Source organism: Tauraco erythrolophus, chromosome 18, assembly GCF_009769465.1.
Source record: "Tauraco erythrolophus isolate bTauEry1 chromosome 18, bTauEry1.pri, whole genome shotgun sequence".
Lineage (NCBI taxonomy): Eukaryota > Metazoa > Chordata > Aves > Musophagiformes > Musophagidae > Tauraco > Tauraco erythrolophus.
The window spans coordinates 15,476,483-15,493,521 of record NC_141482.1 but is presented as its reverse complement, the minus strand read 5'-3'; the positions used below and the strand labels follow the sequence as shown (position 1 = coordinate 15,493,521).

At 47.1% G+C, this 17,039-nt stretch overlaps 1 protein-coding gene across 7 annotated transcripts in view; it reads left to right on the top strand.

Moving 5' to 3' along the window:
• KCNQ2 (potassium voltage-gated channel subfamily Q member 2) overlaps positions 1–16,505 on the top strand; it is a 65,829-nt gene extending 49,324 nt beyond the window's left edge. For 3 of the 7 annotated variants that reach the window (XM_086623199.1, XM_086623197.1, XM_086623196.1), the window contains 5 exons: positions 4,784–5,007; positions 5,435–5,543; positions 6,089–6,220; positions 14,944–15,067; positions 15,786–16,505. In XM_086623199.1, coding sequence (XP_086479325.1) covers positions 4,784–5,007; positions 5,435–5,543; positions 6,089–6,220; positions 14,944–15,067; positions 15,786–16,505 — 1,309 coding nt within the window. Of the gene's footprint in view, positions 1–4,783; positions 5,008–5,434; positions 5,544–6,088; positions 6,221–9,147; positions 9,256–14,943; positions 15,068–15,785 lie in introns of all 7 variants that reach the window. The other 4 variants (XM_086623200.1, XM_086623198.1, XM_086623195.1 and 1 more) reach the window with 3 other exon arrangements.
• The last annotated feature ends 534 nt before the right edge of the window (positions 16,506–17,039 follow it).

Here is a 17,039-nt window from a genome sequence, read left to right as displayed (position 1 = left end):
TAAAAGCCTTCATCTGGGATGCACATAATGAAATAACAGCAAACGATGAGGCAGTCATGGAAAACTCAATGCAGGTAAATGAACAGAAAAGTCCTTAGAAGCCATGGTTTCTTATTGACTAGAGATCATTGGTTTAGTACATTAAATGCAATAATGCATACATTTTTAGACAGTAATGTAACTAAACCAAGCCAGATTAGCAAGTCTATCATACTCTGCTTTGTAAGAGACTTTCCTGGTGGCTACTCACAGAGTTGAAGATGCCACAGAGACCTGATAGTGGGAAGAGATGGCACACAGGCCAGCGACGTGATGGAAAGGTGTTTGCAGAGCCCTCGACTGGCCTACAGGTCTGGGCGTAGTGTGGTTCTTAAGGTCTTGTTTAGGAATGCTCAGCCAGCTCGCAGCTGCAATCTGGGCGTTTTGCTTTGCTCCTGAAATGCAAAACAGCTGAGCTGGCAAATAACAAGATGTTGCCAGAAGATGCAGGATATGTGTGGTGTGGCGTTTGACTGTGCTCAGTTTGATGGTTTGGGAAAAAGCTGCCGTGTGTTAGGAAGAGAGGGGCGACGGTATAACAGCAATATGGCACAATGACAACAGCCAGGGTTAAAGACACGTGTCTGGCTCCAGCACCCCTTCGCTCACCCGAGGCCCCATGCTCAGCCAGGTTGACGTGGTGGCTGTGGGGATGGTGCAACTCTGGTCTTCCCCGTTACGGTTTCAGTGACTCCCTTCAACCCAAGTCTAACACTGTGGTTGTGGACGAGGAGGAGAGGGATTACTCACCATGGCATTGATCGTTGGCTGACCTTTTGTTTTCCTTATGCCTAAGTTGCTCTGCTTCTAGAAACTCCGTTCCCTGGACTGAATTCACCTTTGCAATGGCTTTTCTGAAATCACTGGAGACAAACCAGGCTTGAGCCTAGTGCTCTGTAGTTTTCTGCTCAAGTCGTGGTGGGTGTTGCACACACGGATGTGTTTTCCTTTCATTCATGTCTCCAGTAATTGGTTTCTGCCTCTTATTCACACCTGCAACCAGACTGGAGCCCAGTGATATCCATCAAGGCTTATCATTCACTCCTGGCACTCCTGCCTGGTTCTAACAAGCTGTTCTCATATGCCATGGGCTCAGCACAACCTCTGGATTAAAAACCAGCCTCATTTCCCAACGGGAGAGAGCCTCTTTCTCCTGGCCATAGCTCTGCAGAAGAACAAACGCTGTTACTGGTTGAGTTTGTCTGCAGAGATGGATCTGGGGCCGTGTTGGTCTATCTCAGTTTGGCTGTTTGCTGCCTACAGAATGAAAGGAGAAAATGAAACAATTGCTCAAGCATATCTTGAAATCAATGACAAGAAGTTAGAGATGATACTTTTTATTGATCTGAAATTATTGCTGATGTATGAGTCTGCGTTTTTTAGAAGTGCTGATTTAATACTGTAGAGGACTGTGGAATGAACCCCAAACCAGAAGGTTTCAAACAGGAGCTCAAACCCCCAGCATCCTAAGGAGGCTGATGGCAGCTCGTTTGAAGGTTAGTTCTCATGTGTTTTCCTGCCGTGTGCTGGGCTGTTGGACCTAAACAAACCTAAATGCAAAGCCCACTAAAGCAGGGAGCATCTTTCCATCAGCTGTGGGACCATGGATCGGTCCTTACATGCTCACCCACCACGGGCTCTCGTTTTCTGACTGGCAGCAGAGAAATAGTCAACTCAGTTGCTATCCCTTGTTAAATTCCAGTCAAAAGCTAAAAGTTTTGTAAACCTTCCCCAAAGTCAGCCTGGAAACATTACACATTTTTTTGTTCCTGATCAGCTTCAGTTCGTGTCGCCGTGTGTGGCTGGGTTACTGCTTCCCTCGTGTTCATCTCACCAACACAGACACTTCCCACCCCACGGGGGCTCCTCTCCCATCTGCTTGAGTGACATCCAAATACCACTTCTCCGAGACGCCCTGCATCACTCTGCATGAGATTGAATGAGAACATGATCTTGGATTAGCTCACAACATATAGAGATATATATGTCTCTATTTCTTTTGGGCTCTTTCCCACCAGCTCCTGCAGACCCCAACAGCATCCTCCTTTGCAGGGATTGTACTTGCATGTGATTCCAGGTGGCTTTTCCAATGAGAATTGCGTGGCAGGAGGAAAAATCCAATTAACTGTTCAGGTTGTCTTGTGTCATCTGTGTTGAAACAAAGAAGTTCCATCAGGTGCTGGGTTTTTTTTCTGAGTACTGCAGAGTAAAACCCACCCAGATCGTTATTGTTCATCAAATTTCTGTAGGATTTTTTTCATGTGTAGAAGTGTTGCACCTCGTACTCTCAGGCTTGAAACTCTGCTCATGTTCCTCGCCGAGTTCAACGCTTTCTTTTCTGCCTTCTGTGGTTCTTGCAAACGTTTGCAGGACATTTATTGTGGGAATGGAAAAGGGGCCCCAAATAAAAGGCCCTGCTTTACTCAGTCATAGGCAAATGGTTTCACACCGGGGCTGGGGTGTGATGATGGGGTCAGTGATGGGAGCAACTCTGCAGAGGATGAGGCACAAAGAGGTCGCTTTGAATTCTGAATATTGGTGTGTTGCTGATTCATTTTTGTAAAACTTTTTTAAAAATAAGTCCTGGTAGTTCAAAGTATTAGTACTACTGAAATGCAGTAGATTCCATTAATATTTGCCTGTAAAATCAACTAAAATAATGAAAAAAAAAAAAAATCCAATTGGCCTATTTAGCGTCAAATGACAAAATTTCAATCTGGTTTCTAGTCAAAGAAACACAGGATGAAAATTTTAACATTTGGCTCATTATGTACGATGATTTTGGTAGCATTAGTGCCTAAGGCTTACATGCAGAAAGGTATTTGGGCACATTCTCGTTCCTAGATTCCTGCGTGGATTTGTACCTCTGATCTGATTTTTCAGCCACGCTGGACATCTGTTGGTGCCGTGGCACCAAGTGGGCAGCACGCTGGGAATGGCATCTCCGGTACTTCGCTGAATTAAAAACGCACCATTAATTGGATCAATTCTCCCTTTTCTAACTTGGTCAGGAAGAAACTTTATTTTCTCTCGAATGTACTTTTTTGGTGTGAAATTGTTGCCCAGCCGGTGGCCACGGATAACGGGGCTGCTCCCCCCCGTTCCCCGGTGCCTCCGTGGGATCGCGCTGTGCAATCCCACAAAACGCTGCCTCAGCACCTTTCTCTCCCTGTCAGCGTTCGCCATCTCGCAATGGAAAGTGGCTTTGTAAAAATAGCACCTTCTTACTCAACAGATCTGCTCCCTGTGTGTCCTCAAGTCACATCTTCTTCCTTTTCCTGGCATGAACAGTTGTCCACGGTGCAGCGGATAGGGCCGGGAAAAGGGAGCTGCTTCTTTCCCTTCAAATAGCAGCAGCGAAGTTCTCACCAAAGAACCTCGTGCCAGATTTGAAGGCAGAGGAGTTTGGCTCCAAATTTTGAGGTGGAGTTGCTGAGAGACAGAAAAAAAATCCCAAGTCTTTGCTTGGCGACCTGGAAATCAAAATTCCTGCATTTTGTGTCAGAGCTTTTGCAGCAAAGCGGTAAGCAGCTACTGCCGTGGTACAGAGTGTTGGGAATCAAATCCGTGGGATTTTTACTCAGTTTCGGTTTGCCTATCTGCAAAATATTAGCTGCGTGTGCAAGTGCCTTGCACTGGTTGTCTGACCTCTATTAGCATATTTTAATAATCAGTTGCTATTCAGAAAATAACAAATTATCCAAAACTACGTGCAGTTTGGTTCCCCCCAGTGCTGTCTCTGTGAAGTTTGCCCTTTCCTACAGATTCACAAAATCTTTTTGGTTTGCAACTTTCATGGGAAAATTCAGCATCTTCATTTGGGTGAAAGTCTTTAATGACAAATTTCAGAATGTGGAAAATAATTAGAGCTGGGTCTCTGCTTCTCAGTGAGCTCATCTTTTGTTTCTGGAGCGATCTTTTTTTCAAACCATCATTATATGGCTTTTAAAAAATGGGATTCTAGTAGAAAATCAGCAATAAAATGCCGTATTCTGAAGTTGTAAAATTTTACTTTACGTGTTAATGACACCCGTAGTGGACCTGCAGGTAGATGTTAGCTACATTTTAGATTGAATCTTTATAGGATATAAAGGAGTTGCACGTTTCAGTGTTTGTGTTAAAGTATTTAAACATAGGACTGGAAAAAGAGGGACTGTTTGGATGGTATAAAAGGGGCAGATCGTGTTGGAAGAGGGAGGAAGTACAGGAGCTGAAGAAGGGGAAAGAACAGGTCTGAGTGCCAGAAGTGAAGTGTTTCCAAGGAAGTGAAAAGTTTCAGATAAAGGTTTTTTTTATCAGTATTTTCTTGTTAGGTATAGGGTTTTGGAAGGCAGTTGTGAAAGAAAAGCTTCCTCGCTTGTGATCGGAGGTGATCAGTGATTTAAGGAATCATGACCTCATCGTTTGACGTCATCCTGTCCCGCCAGCCCTGGCATCCCACGAGGGGCTTCTGTTTAAGTCCTCATTATTTTCTCTCTCTTAATAATCATTCCCATTTCACTCATTATGGCGGAAACATTTCTACAACGCTTTCTTTTGAAAAAAATAAAAAGAAAGAAAATAAAATATATATATATATTTAAAAAAAAAAAAATTTAAAAAGCCAACAGCAAAACTCCATCTCACTGCTGCTTGGAAGTGCTCTTGGTTTCTAATGGCTGGTGGGGAAGGACTGCGTGGTTTCCAGAATGACTCCTACTGCTGTCTCCTTTTTGTCTTTGTTTCAACGTGTTTCTCTGAACAGTCAGAAGGTCAGTTTGAAAGATCGTGTCTTCTCCAGTCCCCGCGGTGCTGGCACCAAAGGGAAAGGCTCTCCACAGGCTCAGGGCATCCGGAGGTCCCCCAGCGCTGACCAGAGCATCGAGGACAGCCCAAGCAAAGTGCCCAAGAGCTGGAGCTTCGGAGACCGCAGCCGAGCCCGGCAAGCTTTCCGCATCAAGGGAGCGGCGTCACGGCAAAACTCGGAAGGTGAGGGCTTGGGGTGCTACGTGGGACCCCAAAACCCTGGGCAGCCCCAATATCTTCTCCATCTCCTCTGAGGAAGGGCACGGCTGCAAGCCAGGGTGCTTAAATAGGTCCCCTTCCCCTTCCAGTCCTTTAGCTGGGATACAGAGTAGAATAAGAGACAAGAAAACCCCTACAGACACCCACAATAATGTTTAATTTATATAGGGATGGGGAAAGGAGGGAGAGTCAGGCATCTAGAGATGGGTTGGCATTGCTGGATGTCACCGTAACACGTCTTGGCACACGCTTCCATCGGGATGCTCAGCACAGATATCTCTGGTGCTTCCACCTAGGATTGCTGTTTGTGGTCCGACTTGCTTTTCCCTGCGTGGCACCGGCACGGGAAATAGTAACGCCTTGTCTTTGTCCCCCCGTCTCCCAAACCCAGAAGCGAGCCTCCCCGGAGAAGACATTCCCGATGAGAACAAAAGCTGCAACTGCGAGTTTGTGACGGAAGATTTGACGCCGGGACTGAAAGTCAGCATCAGGGCAGTGTGGTAAGAGGGGGAGAGGGGGGAAGCGGTCCGGAAAAAATAAATGATAGGGGGAAAAAAAAAAAAAAAAAAGACATTTAAATTCTAAGCAGAGGTGGCAAATGCTGAGAGGTCTGTGCTGTAGGCTGTTTTTCCCCTGGGTGGCCTGTCCTGCTTTACGGAAAATTCTGCCAGAAAGGGCAGTTTTTGCTGAGCGAAGGAATAAATGGAGAAAACAGGAAAATCCCCTGTGGGGATGCATCCAAATGATCGTTCTCACCAGCTTTGCCATTTAATGCTGACATTTACAAAAGCGATGCAGAGAGGGCACTTGCGCAGCTGATAGTCCGAGGGGCATCGGGGACCCCCGCGGCAGACGGGGCTCCACCACCAGCCCCCACAATCCCCTTCCCCTCTCCTATCGCCGCATCCTCTCCCAAACCCACAGGACTGGGATTTGTTCCATTTTCCTTCCCAAGCAGCTCCCTGCCATGTTTTTGATCTGGCACTAAGCAGGTCAGGCTGCAGATCGGGGACTATATTTTGCTTTTCTTCTCCATCTCCTGCAGCATTATGAGATTTCTGGTCTCCAAGCGCAAGTTTAAGGAGAGCCTTCGGCCCTACGACGTGATGGATGTCATCGAGCAGTATTCGGCCGGTCACCTGGACATGCTGTCCCGGATTAAAAACCTTCAGGCCAGGCAAGAGACCCTTCTCTTTGCTTCATTTTCTCACTGCTTTTTGGTTCGGCGTGGGGGTATTGCCAGGAGAGAGACACTTTCCTTTGCAGCCACGACTGGTTCTTTTTCCTTCCTAAGAGAAAACCTCAAGGAAAAAATCGGTGCTTGTGGCTGGAACCCACAGAGATAAGCAGGAGCGGAGCGAGGGGTGGTGTTATGCCACTAGAACTGCCTTAGTGCCCACCCTGGGACATACACACAAAAATCATGGCTCATCCTACTTTGGGAGTTTCCGTCATTGTAACATATCCCATCGGTAAGGCGGGTGCGTCTCTGTGGTTCTCCTGGCAGGATGGCAAAGGTTTGGTGCCTCAGCCTTAGGGCTAATCTGGCTAATTTAGTACCTTTCTGGGAGTGATCCAAAAGAAAATCTGGTGTGCTGGTTGGGACCCTGCTGCTACGGGCAGAGGGGGCAGCGAGGGCGCAGCGGCTTCCCCCGGCCCGTGGGGCCACGTGGCCATTTTAGGAGGATGCCCTCCTCGGATGGCACAGTTTGCCAACAATCCGCACAGATGGGGATTTCTCATCCCACCAACGCGGGTGTCGTTCAGCCGAGCTGCGATTCAGCCTCTGCACTGAAATTTTAGGGGGAGATGGGTTAGTTTTAAGAGGGGAAGAAGTGTGAAAAAGGGACAAATGGAACCAAGGACAGTTTTCATTTGCTCTACGATCACCCAATTATTTCTCCTACAAAGGAACCCAGATGAATTTGGTCCCCTGAACAGAGGAACTGAGCTAAACTTTTTTGTCTGACTGCTCCTGTCTCAGCCCTGATGTCCCACGTTGAAAACCAGACCCCAAACCCCCAACACCCCCCAGCTCTGTCGGCTCAGCAGAAGTAGCCCCGGTTCTGCTGAGCTTGAAGGACACCCAGAATGGAGCCAGGGCTTGGCTGTAGGCCATCTCCAGTCAAAATAATTGACCATTTACTTTTACACTTGGAGAATGAAAGTATTTCCCTGATGGCTGTGGCAGCCCAGCTTCCTGTGGAAGCTGTTGGAGAAGTTTGCCTTTAATTTCAAACCCATCTAGATCCCTGGCAGAGTTAGCAAACGTGCAAAAAAATGGATTTGGGTATGCAAACAGCTAATGTGAATGCCAGAAATGAAACAGGAACATTGTCTTAGGAAAAAGAGGAAGCTCTCTTCTCCCGTTAATCTCCCAGAGAACGTTTTAACTCTGCTATTTTTGATGCTCAAGCAGTGGAAGTGACTTTCGCAGCATTGCTGCACGCTGTGCGTTTCCCATTTCCAGATATGAGCCAGAAGGTAAATTCTCCCTTACGATGGAGACTAAAATATCCTGGAGAATTTCCTCTCTTTGCACCTCTCACCCCCGTTCAGTGCAAATTCAATGATTATAGATCCAAGACACGTAGCTGAATCTGGAGAGGGAAGAGGAGGAGAAGGAAATTTATATTTCCTAATTCTAATAACCCAAAATGTGCAGCCTCCAGGCTGTCTCTGCAGCGGGTGGTGAGCCACTGGAGTTGTCATCTCCACCGGCTCCAGGTGGGACACCTGAGTTTCCAGCATCCCCGAGCTGGTGTGGCAGATCTCCTCACTGTCCACCCAAGCCTCCCATTGCCGATCCTTCAAGATGATGTGTTGCAAAGACAAAGTGCTTTGGTTACCTGGGGGTTTTTTAGGGGATTAGGGTAAGGAATTCCAGCTTTCAAAGACCAAACTGGATTCTCCTCTTAGTTGTAGCCATGGGACTGCGAGGCTGAGGTTGCTGAGGCTGGACTAGGCTAAGGCTGCCATCCACTCCATTGCAGGGAAGTCAGGAGTCACTTCAGGAGTGTGAAGTACCTGGATTTGGGAGCCAGGGCTACCAGGCAGCTTCACTGGTTTCACTGTCCGCACCGAGCAGGAGATCAGTGATGGTGACGGGAGCAGACCACATTGAGGTCATCCTTTGATGCACTCATCGTCATAGCCAGATGGGCACCAAGAGGTCCCATGGCTGCTCACCTGCCCAGTACAACTGGAAGGGGCACCCTGTAGACAACTCTGTGTGTGCCTGGAGCTGCCATGGCCAACGTTGGGACATGGCCAACGTTGGGACATGACCAACTGGCGCCAGAAGTACAGCGCACCCGTACGGTGGAGCCCAGCGAGGTTGTCACGGGGCAGCTCAAAGGAGAACAGATATTTTGATTTCCCTTTCCTTCAGCAATCAAAGCACTGTGTTCCCCCTGCCAGCGCGGCTCGGCAGGGCTGGTGGTGACCTCCCGTAGCCAGGGCTTTGGTGGATTAAAGCTGCATCCGAGCAAATTTCTGGGGGGTTTACATGCACTTTCCTCTTTAATCATTAATGCCTCTGTCACTGTGTCTGTAATGTGCTCTTTTCAGTGTTGTGCTCACACTGTCTCGTGTCTCATCCTGACACCTTGCCAACCATGGATGTCTCCCATTCATTGAGTTATACAATCCCGCAGCGTGTCTCGCCGGCTCCAACGGCTTTTCTGAGCTAGCTGAGGATGTGTTATCTAGCACTGGGACTGAAAGGAGAATGAATATATGTTGTTTCCTATCCAACCTCCTCAATGGGATGTTGCTACACATATGCAAATATATTCCAGAGGGTAAAGCATGTTGCCTATTATACCTGGGGCGGGGGGTTTCTCCTTATGATGTTTCAGTGGTGCCTAAATCTCCAAATCTTACCCCGGGATGGGTAAGACTCTGGCTGTCACCGACAACCAGGTGGTAGGAGAGAGCCTTCGGTTTCCAGCGGAATATATTTTCAACTTCTCTCTCTTTCTCTCTCTGTCGTTCTGTTTTTCAGTTGTATCTTTCTGCAACTTCTCTGACCAACTTTTCTCTACGTGTTGCTTCATTATGCATTTTGCTGGTGTCTTTTTTTTTTCTTATTTACTTTGCCAGGATAGATATGATTGTGGGTCCCCCGCCCCCTTCAACTCCCCGGCATAAGAAGTATCCAACCAAAGGACCCATGTATTCTTCCAAAGAATCTCCCCAATACTCGCCTAGGTTAGGATTCACCAAAAATGCCGCTTTCTCTGGATTTTTCATTTGCTTAATGTCAAACCCCTTTCATGCCAGTTATACGACGGCATTTATCACTTAGCAGCTCAGCTTACTAAATCATGACTCAGAAGGGCTACTCTGGGTGCTCTGATTTACATTCTGTAATGAGCTTTCACGCCAGGCAAGCTAAAGTTAAAAAAAAGAGACATCCGTACAGTCATCAATAACCATCAGTTTCTTCAGCCAGCGTATTTTCTATTTTCAGTCTTCTTCTAGGTTTTAGAAAGCAAAAACGTATCTTTTTAAAATCTCATATTTTATCAGGCTATCTTCAAATGTAAAAGGTGGAATATTTACCCACAAAGCCAACATAAATGATCTCCTTTCTGAAAGATGAACAAGTGGAGGAGCCTCTGCAGCTCTTTGTACAATGACATGAGTTTCCTTCAGTGGGCAAAGTAAGAATGAAGTGTTTCACACCCGATGAGCACAGTGGGCTCTTTTTCTTGCTGATGCAACTCTACCAACCACGGAAGAAAAAAAGTGTTAAAATATGACAAGCATGAGACTCGTATTAAAAAAAAAAAAAAAAAAAAAATCCTGATTTTGAAAGCAGAAAGAAGAGCAGGAGTCAAACCCAGCCCTCAGTCACGTGGTGGGATCTTCCCCATTGCCCCTATCAAGGTCTCTCCTTCAGTAAAACCGTACCTGAAGCTGATGCCATGAGGAACATGTTCTCACTGAAGTTCCCGTTTTAAGGCATTCTGAGGTCTGGTCAGCAGGGCCAGGAGCTGAGCTGTATTTTTCACCTTGTATTGAAACCACTGGAGCCTGAGGCAGGTGTCAATATTTGCCAGAAAGTCATTTTCCGTGCTCAAATAGTAGGTGATTTTTATATGCAGCAAGCTTAGCCTCAAATATTTTTTTTTCTAAATATACTTACCCTCCCTAAGAGCTAATACGTGACAAATCTCTTGATTTTTGTTTAAGCTGCTCTGAGTAATCTTCACTAGGGGAATGTGAGTAAAAGGAATATTGAAAGCTTACCTTTTCCCACTCAGCTAGCTCAAAGATTAAAAAAAATAAGAGATTTTTCCAGAAGCACCGAGCTCTATGCTTGGAAAAAAAGATGCCCTCAGAAAAGCATTTTTCCCATTTCTCCTCCCTGCCAAATGATGGAGCCCCAAAGTAGTCTTTAAAAATGAAATAACTTTATCTGCAGAAACATTCTGATTTTCAAATAAAAATACATATTCAAATGGATTTTGTGCATTTAACCTATAAGATTAGGTGTGCAACAAGCATGGATACTAGAGGAGGAGTATCCTCAAACTGGGATATTTATTTTATTCAATCCAAGTCTGTTGCTATATCAGCTTAACGACTTTTTACTCCCCTGTCTTCACAGTCTCTAATACTGATGGCCAGATTAAAAAAATCTGTTGGCAGATGCCCATTTGGCTCCTGGGACATTAGGACTTTTTTTTTTTAATAATTTCTCCCTTTTTAAATGAATTTTCTCATTTCTTCTTTATTGAGCCGTGGCTGAGAGGCTCCAGAAAGCAGCAGAGTGCAGAAGGCTGCTAAAATCTCTGCTCCCACCCATAAAAAGCCTTATGCTGTGCTGAATTTTTGGCAGCTGCATCCTCCCACAGACACCAGTGGCACTTGCAAGGTGCTTGATGGATGGGAACCAGAGCTCTGAGCAGCCCCAAGTCCAAACCAAAACACAAAACCTCTGGGTCAGGCTCTGCTGCTGCCATGGCATTCATCATCTCAGCACCACATGGCTCCATGCCATGGGGTCCCCATGGGCTGCACCAGCCTCTCCTTTTTAGCCTCAACACCCTTGTTTTAGGCAAATGCTGCCCAGAGAAACAAAACCAAGTGGTGTCCCACGAGCTATCTCGACCCTGTGGATTGCATCGTGGTGCTCTAGTGACAGGGGCCAAAGAAGTCAAAAGGTTTCTGCAAGTAGCTCCCATCAAAGGCAACCAGATACTAGTGGGTGTCCGTGGCTGTGATTTGGCTGAAGGTTTGCTCCATGCTGTACACACAGACAATTTGGATTAAATTCCCTTGATCAGTGAATTTAACATGGAATAGTTGTAATTTTTAGACAACAGATATTGGTCAAAATATGTCTAGAGTGAACTTTATTGCCAAATGAGGAGGTAAGTAGCCAGTCCTGTGACATGGATGAAGGGGGTTTGGCTTCAATGCCTGGATTGTGTACAAAAAATTATAAGAGATAAAGCAAAAAAAAAAAAAGAAAATGATTGAATATATATTCCCAAACACTTCATTTTTATCTCATTTGAGCCGTTTGACCCTTTGATGTCTGCTTCTGGCCCGAGGGTGACATATTACACCTCTTTGCATGCACTGTTGGCATGAAGCATAATGAAGCATGAGAAAACCTGCACTGTGGCTGATGCAAGACTTTACGTTTTTTTTGTGTCATTGGGAAGAAGGAAAGATATCAAAGTTCACATTAAAGAGCAAACCCCTTTTCTCTCTCCCTCCCAAACTAAGCCCCAGCAGAGCCCATGGAGGACAGCAGATGGCACAGTTTGTCAGGCATCGTTACAGAGCTCTGAATCCTCGTCTGCCACGATGGGAAAAATATGAGGCTGATTCTTCCAAAGCCTCAGCTGAGTCCTTCCCTCCACATGTGTGTTCAACACAGCCAAGATCCACGTTGGGAAGGCACAAGGCTGCCCACGGGATGTAGTGCAGAAGTGGGGTTTGGCATCTCAGAAGATTCGCGGTGTCTTGTCACGCAGTAGGAACGTGCACTGTCCCCCTCTGCTTGCAAAGGTGCAATATGTTCTCTCTTCTTCATCTTTTGAGCTTTGCTGCCCAATTTGGACCAAACCTCAAGCTCTTATAAAGGCTCAAAGGACCTTCTGTTCTTTGTGGTGCTCAGCTAGGCACAGGTGTGTTGGGAGCTCAGAAGGAAATACCTCTCTTCTCTTGTATCAGATAAGGAACAAATGAAATCTCTGAGCTTTGCTGAGGGTAGGAGCGCTCTCCCCTGGTCTGACTTTTGCCATGGGAGCAAAGAGGTGAGACACCTCGAGCCTGGTTTCCCTTATCAAGAGGGAAGGACTTGGTTCACCTTCTTCTCCCCTCTCTGCACTGAAGTCAGTGGCCCACAGCTGCCCACCGCACCGTGCTCTGTGCAGACCCTGCCTCCAAGGTGTGATCTGTCTCTCTGGTTTCTCAGAGCTGTGGAAGATGATCACCTCGGGAGTCAGGAGCATGTGGAAGTATAGACACAAAGGGAATGAATCAAGCAGGAGTTCTCCTGGACTCTGGTATCAATGCTACACGGGCAAGGGCTTCTGAATGAGTTATGGGTGAGCTCTGTGAAGTGCCTCAGTCCTGCTTTTAAATCATAGCAGGTCTACAGGCCAGTTGTGTCCAGCCTGAAGGTGATGGAAGAAGTCAATGCTCTTCTATATGAGACTAGTGATCACTCCATCTGTGAAGTGCCAGCTGGCCTCTTGTGCTTCACATGGGTCGTGTGAGGTTCACTTACTGGATAGCTCTTCTCTTAAGGACATGGTGGAGAGCAGAAGTCCTTCCTCAATTTCTGCAAGGTTAGAAAGAGGGTTGCACAGGACTGTCTCTGCTAGTAGGATACAGCATAGCATGGCAATGTTTGGTTTTCCTCTGTGTTACAGTCTGTCCTGCCTCCCCGCTCTGCTCAGCAGCTGTTGAAGGACATCTCATTTCCATTAGCGGACACGTTTCGGTGTTAGCGCTGTGCTAGACGGGACACAAGGACAGAGCACCCTGAGAGTTCTTGGCCTTCCACAATATTCATTAGCATTTAGACTTTGGGCCTCTGTAAACACATGTTCATTGTTTTACTAGTTTACTTGCTTGTGCATACAGGAGAGGAGTTCGTACAGTGGCTGTACTACGCCTTGACTTGTGATTCCAAACCCAGGTAGCCCGAGGTATCCAATTTAATACCTCTCTGCTTACGTGGTAACGCCATTGTCGTAGGATTTCTTGTGCTGTATGTCATGTCAGTAACTGCATCCCTTGTGGGGAGTGCCTGTACATGTTGATAACTCCCTTCTCCCATTACAAGAGAGAAATAAGGCATGCATATTCCTCCCACTTGTAATTGCAGCACTTGGTGCTCCTTGTACTCCTGTGCTTATATTGCTAAGCAAAGGATGGAACACGACTTTCCAAACAGAATGGGATTCTGTCGCATCCCTGCCCAAATGAAGTACCTTCTGGTATCAAAGATAAAGTCTGAAATAATTGCTGGCTTATATTTTCTGTCTTTGGTGTGATGTGCTCATCCACTTCATCTCTTTGAGCCAGATCTTCTGGTGCTGTAAGCTGCTGTTGCTCTAATATAAGCCAAGGGAGCCACACTGGTCCGTACCCGCAGATGTCTGTCCCTTGATGTCAACGGCCAACACACGTATTAAGTCCCTGTCAAACGTGAAGTCAACAGATGGCTCATGGTGGAAACAGCCTCACGTCTCATTCCTTTCCTTGGTTTTTGTTTGTTCATTTTCCCCTGTCTGTCTGTGTTCAGCTCCTTCCTTTTCCTCCTCCTGGTGCATGGACCCATGGCCCACACGGCAGAACTGCGTAAGAAGCATTTTGAGTTTTCCGCTCAAGATACCTCAACTTGGTTTCAGTCAGATAGATTAACCCTTCTTTTCCCCTGCCACCCTTAACGTCTGGTGCATTATGCAAGAGTAAAGTTTGCCTGGCCTAGAATTAGCTTATAAACTGGGTTGCCACTAAGAAGCTATTCCAAAACTGAGTTGCTCCCCTGACTTTTGAGGGATCAAGAAGCTGCAGTGTTTTGCTGTCTAGAAAATTTACAATTCGATGCCTCGAATAAAACTGACTTCCAGCTCTCAAGCTGGTTCTGCCCTCCTTCCTCTGCATACGGAGCTGTGTATCTAGACCACAGATGTTTCTAGACTGGGAAGGAGGAGTTGCAAATGTAACGTGTGTAAAGAAGTTGGTGCCCAACAACATGCCCAGTAGCTTCAGCTGCTGATTTGGCCGAAGTGTCTTCTGCTGTTACTGGCTTGGAGCTTTGCTAATAGAAAGCCGCTAACGATACAGGTGTGAATTACCATAGCACTGAGATGAAAACAATTTGGTAATGTTTGGTGAGTTATGACCAAATTCAGCCTGGATGTAATTCCACTCCACCAGTTAGCACGACACCTGTTTGTCTGGATCTTAGGGCAAGCGGCTACTTTTCGTGGACCTGAGAATCACACGCTTACATTTGCATCGAGGAGAGGAAACTGCTGCAAAGACTGAAATGTGCTAGACAGAAAACTTGATCTTCCCCCAAAATAATAATTTCTCAGTACAAATAAGAAGTTAATTGATTTGGAAGAGCTCCAGTTAAAGAAGTTCTTTGCAGTGGGTAAATTTACTGTGCATAATGCGCCAGGTTTTGTCTGGATAAACAGAAAAGAGTAATTTCAAACTCTGCTAATACTGCTCTGAATTTTGCATCTGAATTAACACTTTGGTGCCACTGCGTGTCTGTGAGTAATTTGGGGTGTTAGTTGGGAGAGAGGCTGTTGCTTTGTCCCACGGAGGCGCGACGAGACGAGCCCTCCTCGCCTGCTGCCTCCAACTGACTCCAGGTCCTTTTCCGGGGGCGGGGGGATTTTCTGATCCCGGTAGAGTTGACCAGATCGTTGGGAGAGGATCCTCCATGACCGACAAGGATCGGACCAAAGGGCCGGCGGAGGGGGAGCTGCCTGAAGACCCCAGCATGATGGGCAGGCTTGGAAAAGTTGAAAAACAGGTATATTGGGTCAGGAGGGGGTTCTTGTCGGAGAGTGTTGCATGTGTTGTGTTGGGCTTTTCTTGCCTGGTTTTTCCCCAGTGGGACATTACCATTTAGAAAAAAAGGACTAAAAATATTTTGGAAAAGAAACAAGGTAGATGTTATGAAAAGGCACTGAATGTCTTAGAAGCTAAGTACTACTTTCAAAACAGGCACTTTGGAGGCTGTGACACATAGTCTTTCTTTTTCAGTGAGTTTACCAAAAAGTCTACATTATTTTTGAAAACAACACACTGGTTTCTTTGCCACTATAGTAGATGTGTTTCAGATGAGTCCATGAGCCTGGCTGCTGTATTTACTGGTCTTGCCGAAGATGAAACTCTTCCTAGAGGATAAGGCTCAGAAATCCCCATGGCCACCTGAGCCCAGGCAAGTGCCAAATGCAGGAAGAAGGATGCGAGTGTGCTCCAGCTTTCCTGGAATTTGGTGCCTGTCAAGAGGTTATAGGAGCTTAAGGAAAACCCTGTAACAAGGTGGAGAATTAAATGCTGCGAAACAGGACAATTAAATATTTACTAGAGGTTCCGGTTTGGTGCAGGTCAGTGTAGGCAGAGGTCATCTATGAAGCCCAGCCCCCCACACGTGCCTAGATGGGTTGGAAGTTGCAGGTACTCAGGATGTTTATGTGCTTCAACCTGCGTGCAGCCTGTAGCACTGAAACTGTGGTGGTTTGCAGGTTCAGTCAATGGAGAAGAAGCTGGATTTCCTGGTGAACATTTACATGCAGCGGATGGGCATCCCACCAACGGAGACAGAGGCTTATTTTGGGTCCAAAGAACCAGACCCAGCACCTCCTTACCACAGCCCCGAAGACAGCAGGGAGCACATTGACAAGAACGGCTGCATCATCAAGATCATCAGGTCCACCAGCTCCATGGGTCAGAAGAACTTCTCTGCCCCGCCAGCTCCGACCAACGCATGCCCGCCTTCGACATCCTGCCAGCAGCAGGTCTACCAGCGGCAAAGCCATGGCTCCTCGCCCGTCGGAGACCCCGGCTCGCTGGTCCGCATCCCACCGCCGCCCTCCCACGAGCGCTCCTTGTCAGCGTACAGCGGTGGGCACAGGGCGAGCGCAGAGTACCTGAGGAACGAAGACATTACAACCAAACACCACGAGAGTGCCATGAGAGACAGCGACACGTCCATCTCCATCCCCTCGGTAGACCACGAGGAACTGGAGCGCTCTTTCAGTGGCTTTAGCATCTCCCAGTCCAAAGAGAATTTGGACATCCTTAACAACGGTTGCTATGCAGCCGTGGCCAAAATCAGACCCTACATTGCAGAAGGGGAATCAGACACCGATTCTGACCTCTGCACGCCCTGCGGTCCTCCTCCTAGGTCGGCCACGGGCGAGGGACCCTTCAGTGACATGGGCTGGTCAACCCCCAGGCAGTGAAGCCTTCTCGCAGCCACCGAGCCACGTCTGAGTGCTGGCAGCTGACCGCTCCAGCTGTCCACGCGTCAAACTTCTCAAGGAGATTGACAGCTAAGGTTTTCCTCCTTCTAGGACATCCTTAGCTGGCGGATACTTTCTTGCAGCATACTCTGGGGGGGGGAAATGAGCAGGTCCGAGCCTGCATTTGTGGAAGAGGTCACGGTGGTGAGCGAACTGGAGCCGTGAAGTCCAGATTTCTTTCATACTCTCTTTCTAAGATCATTAGGTGACGTTATTTCTTGGTGCAGGGTAGGCAATTTGCATTTCTTGGGAATCTTCAGAAGTGCAGGGCGGGAAGAAATCACTTGGCCAGGGCTTTTGGAGGTCACGGTAACTGTTGGCTGACAAGTGTTACGTGGGAATTGCCATGCCGTGGCACTGTTGATGACACCTTCAGCTGTTAACGGAGTCATGGAATGAACACGTCTGTCTCTGGCTTAGATGTCAGGTCACAGCGGGGGGTTATTACACTGTGGTTCTGTCAAGAAGGTGGCA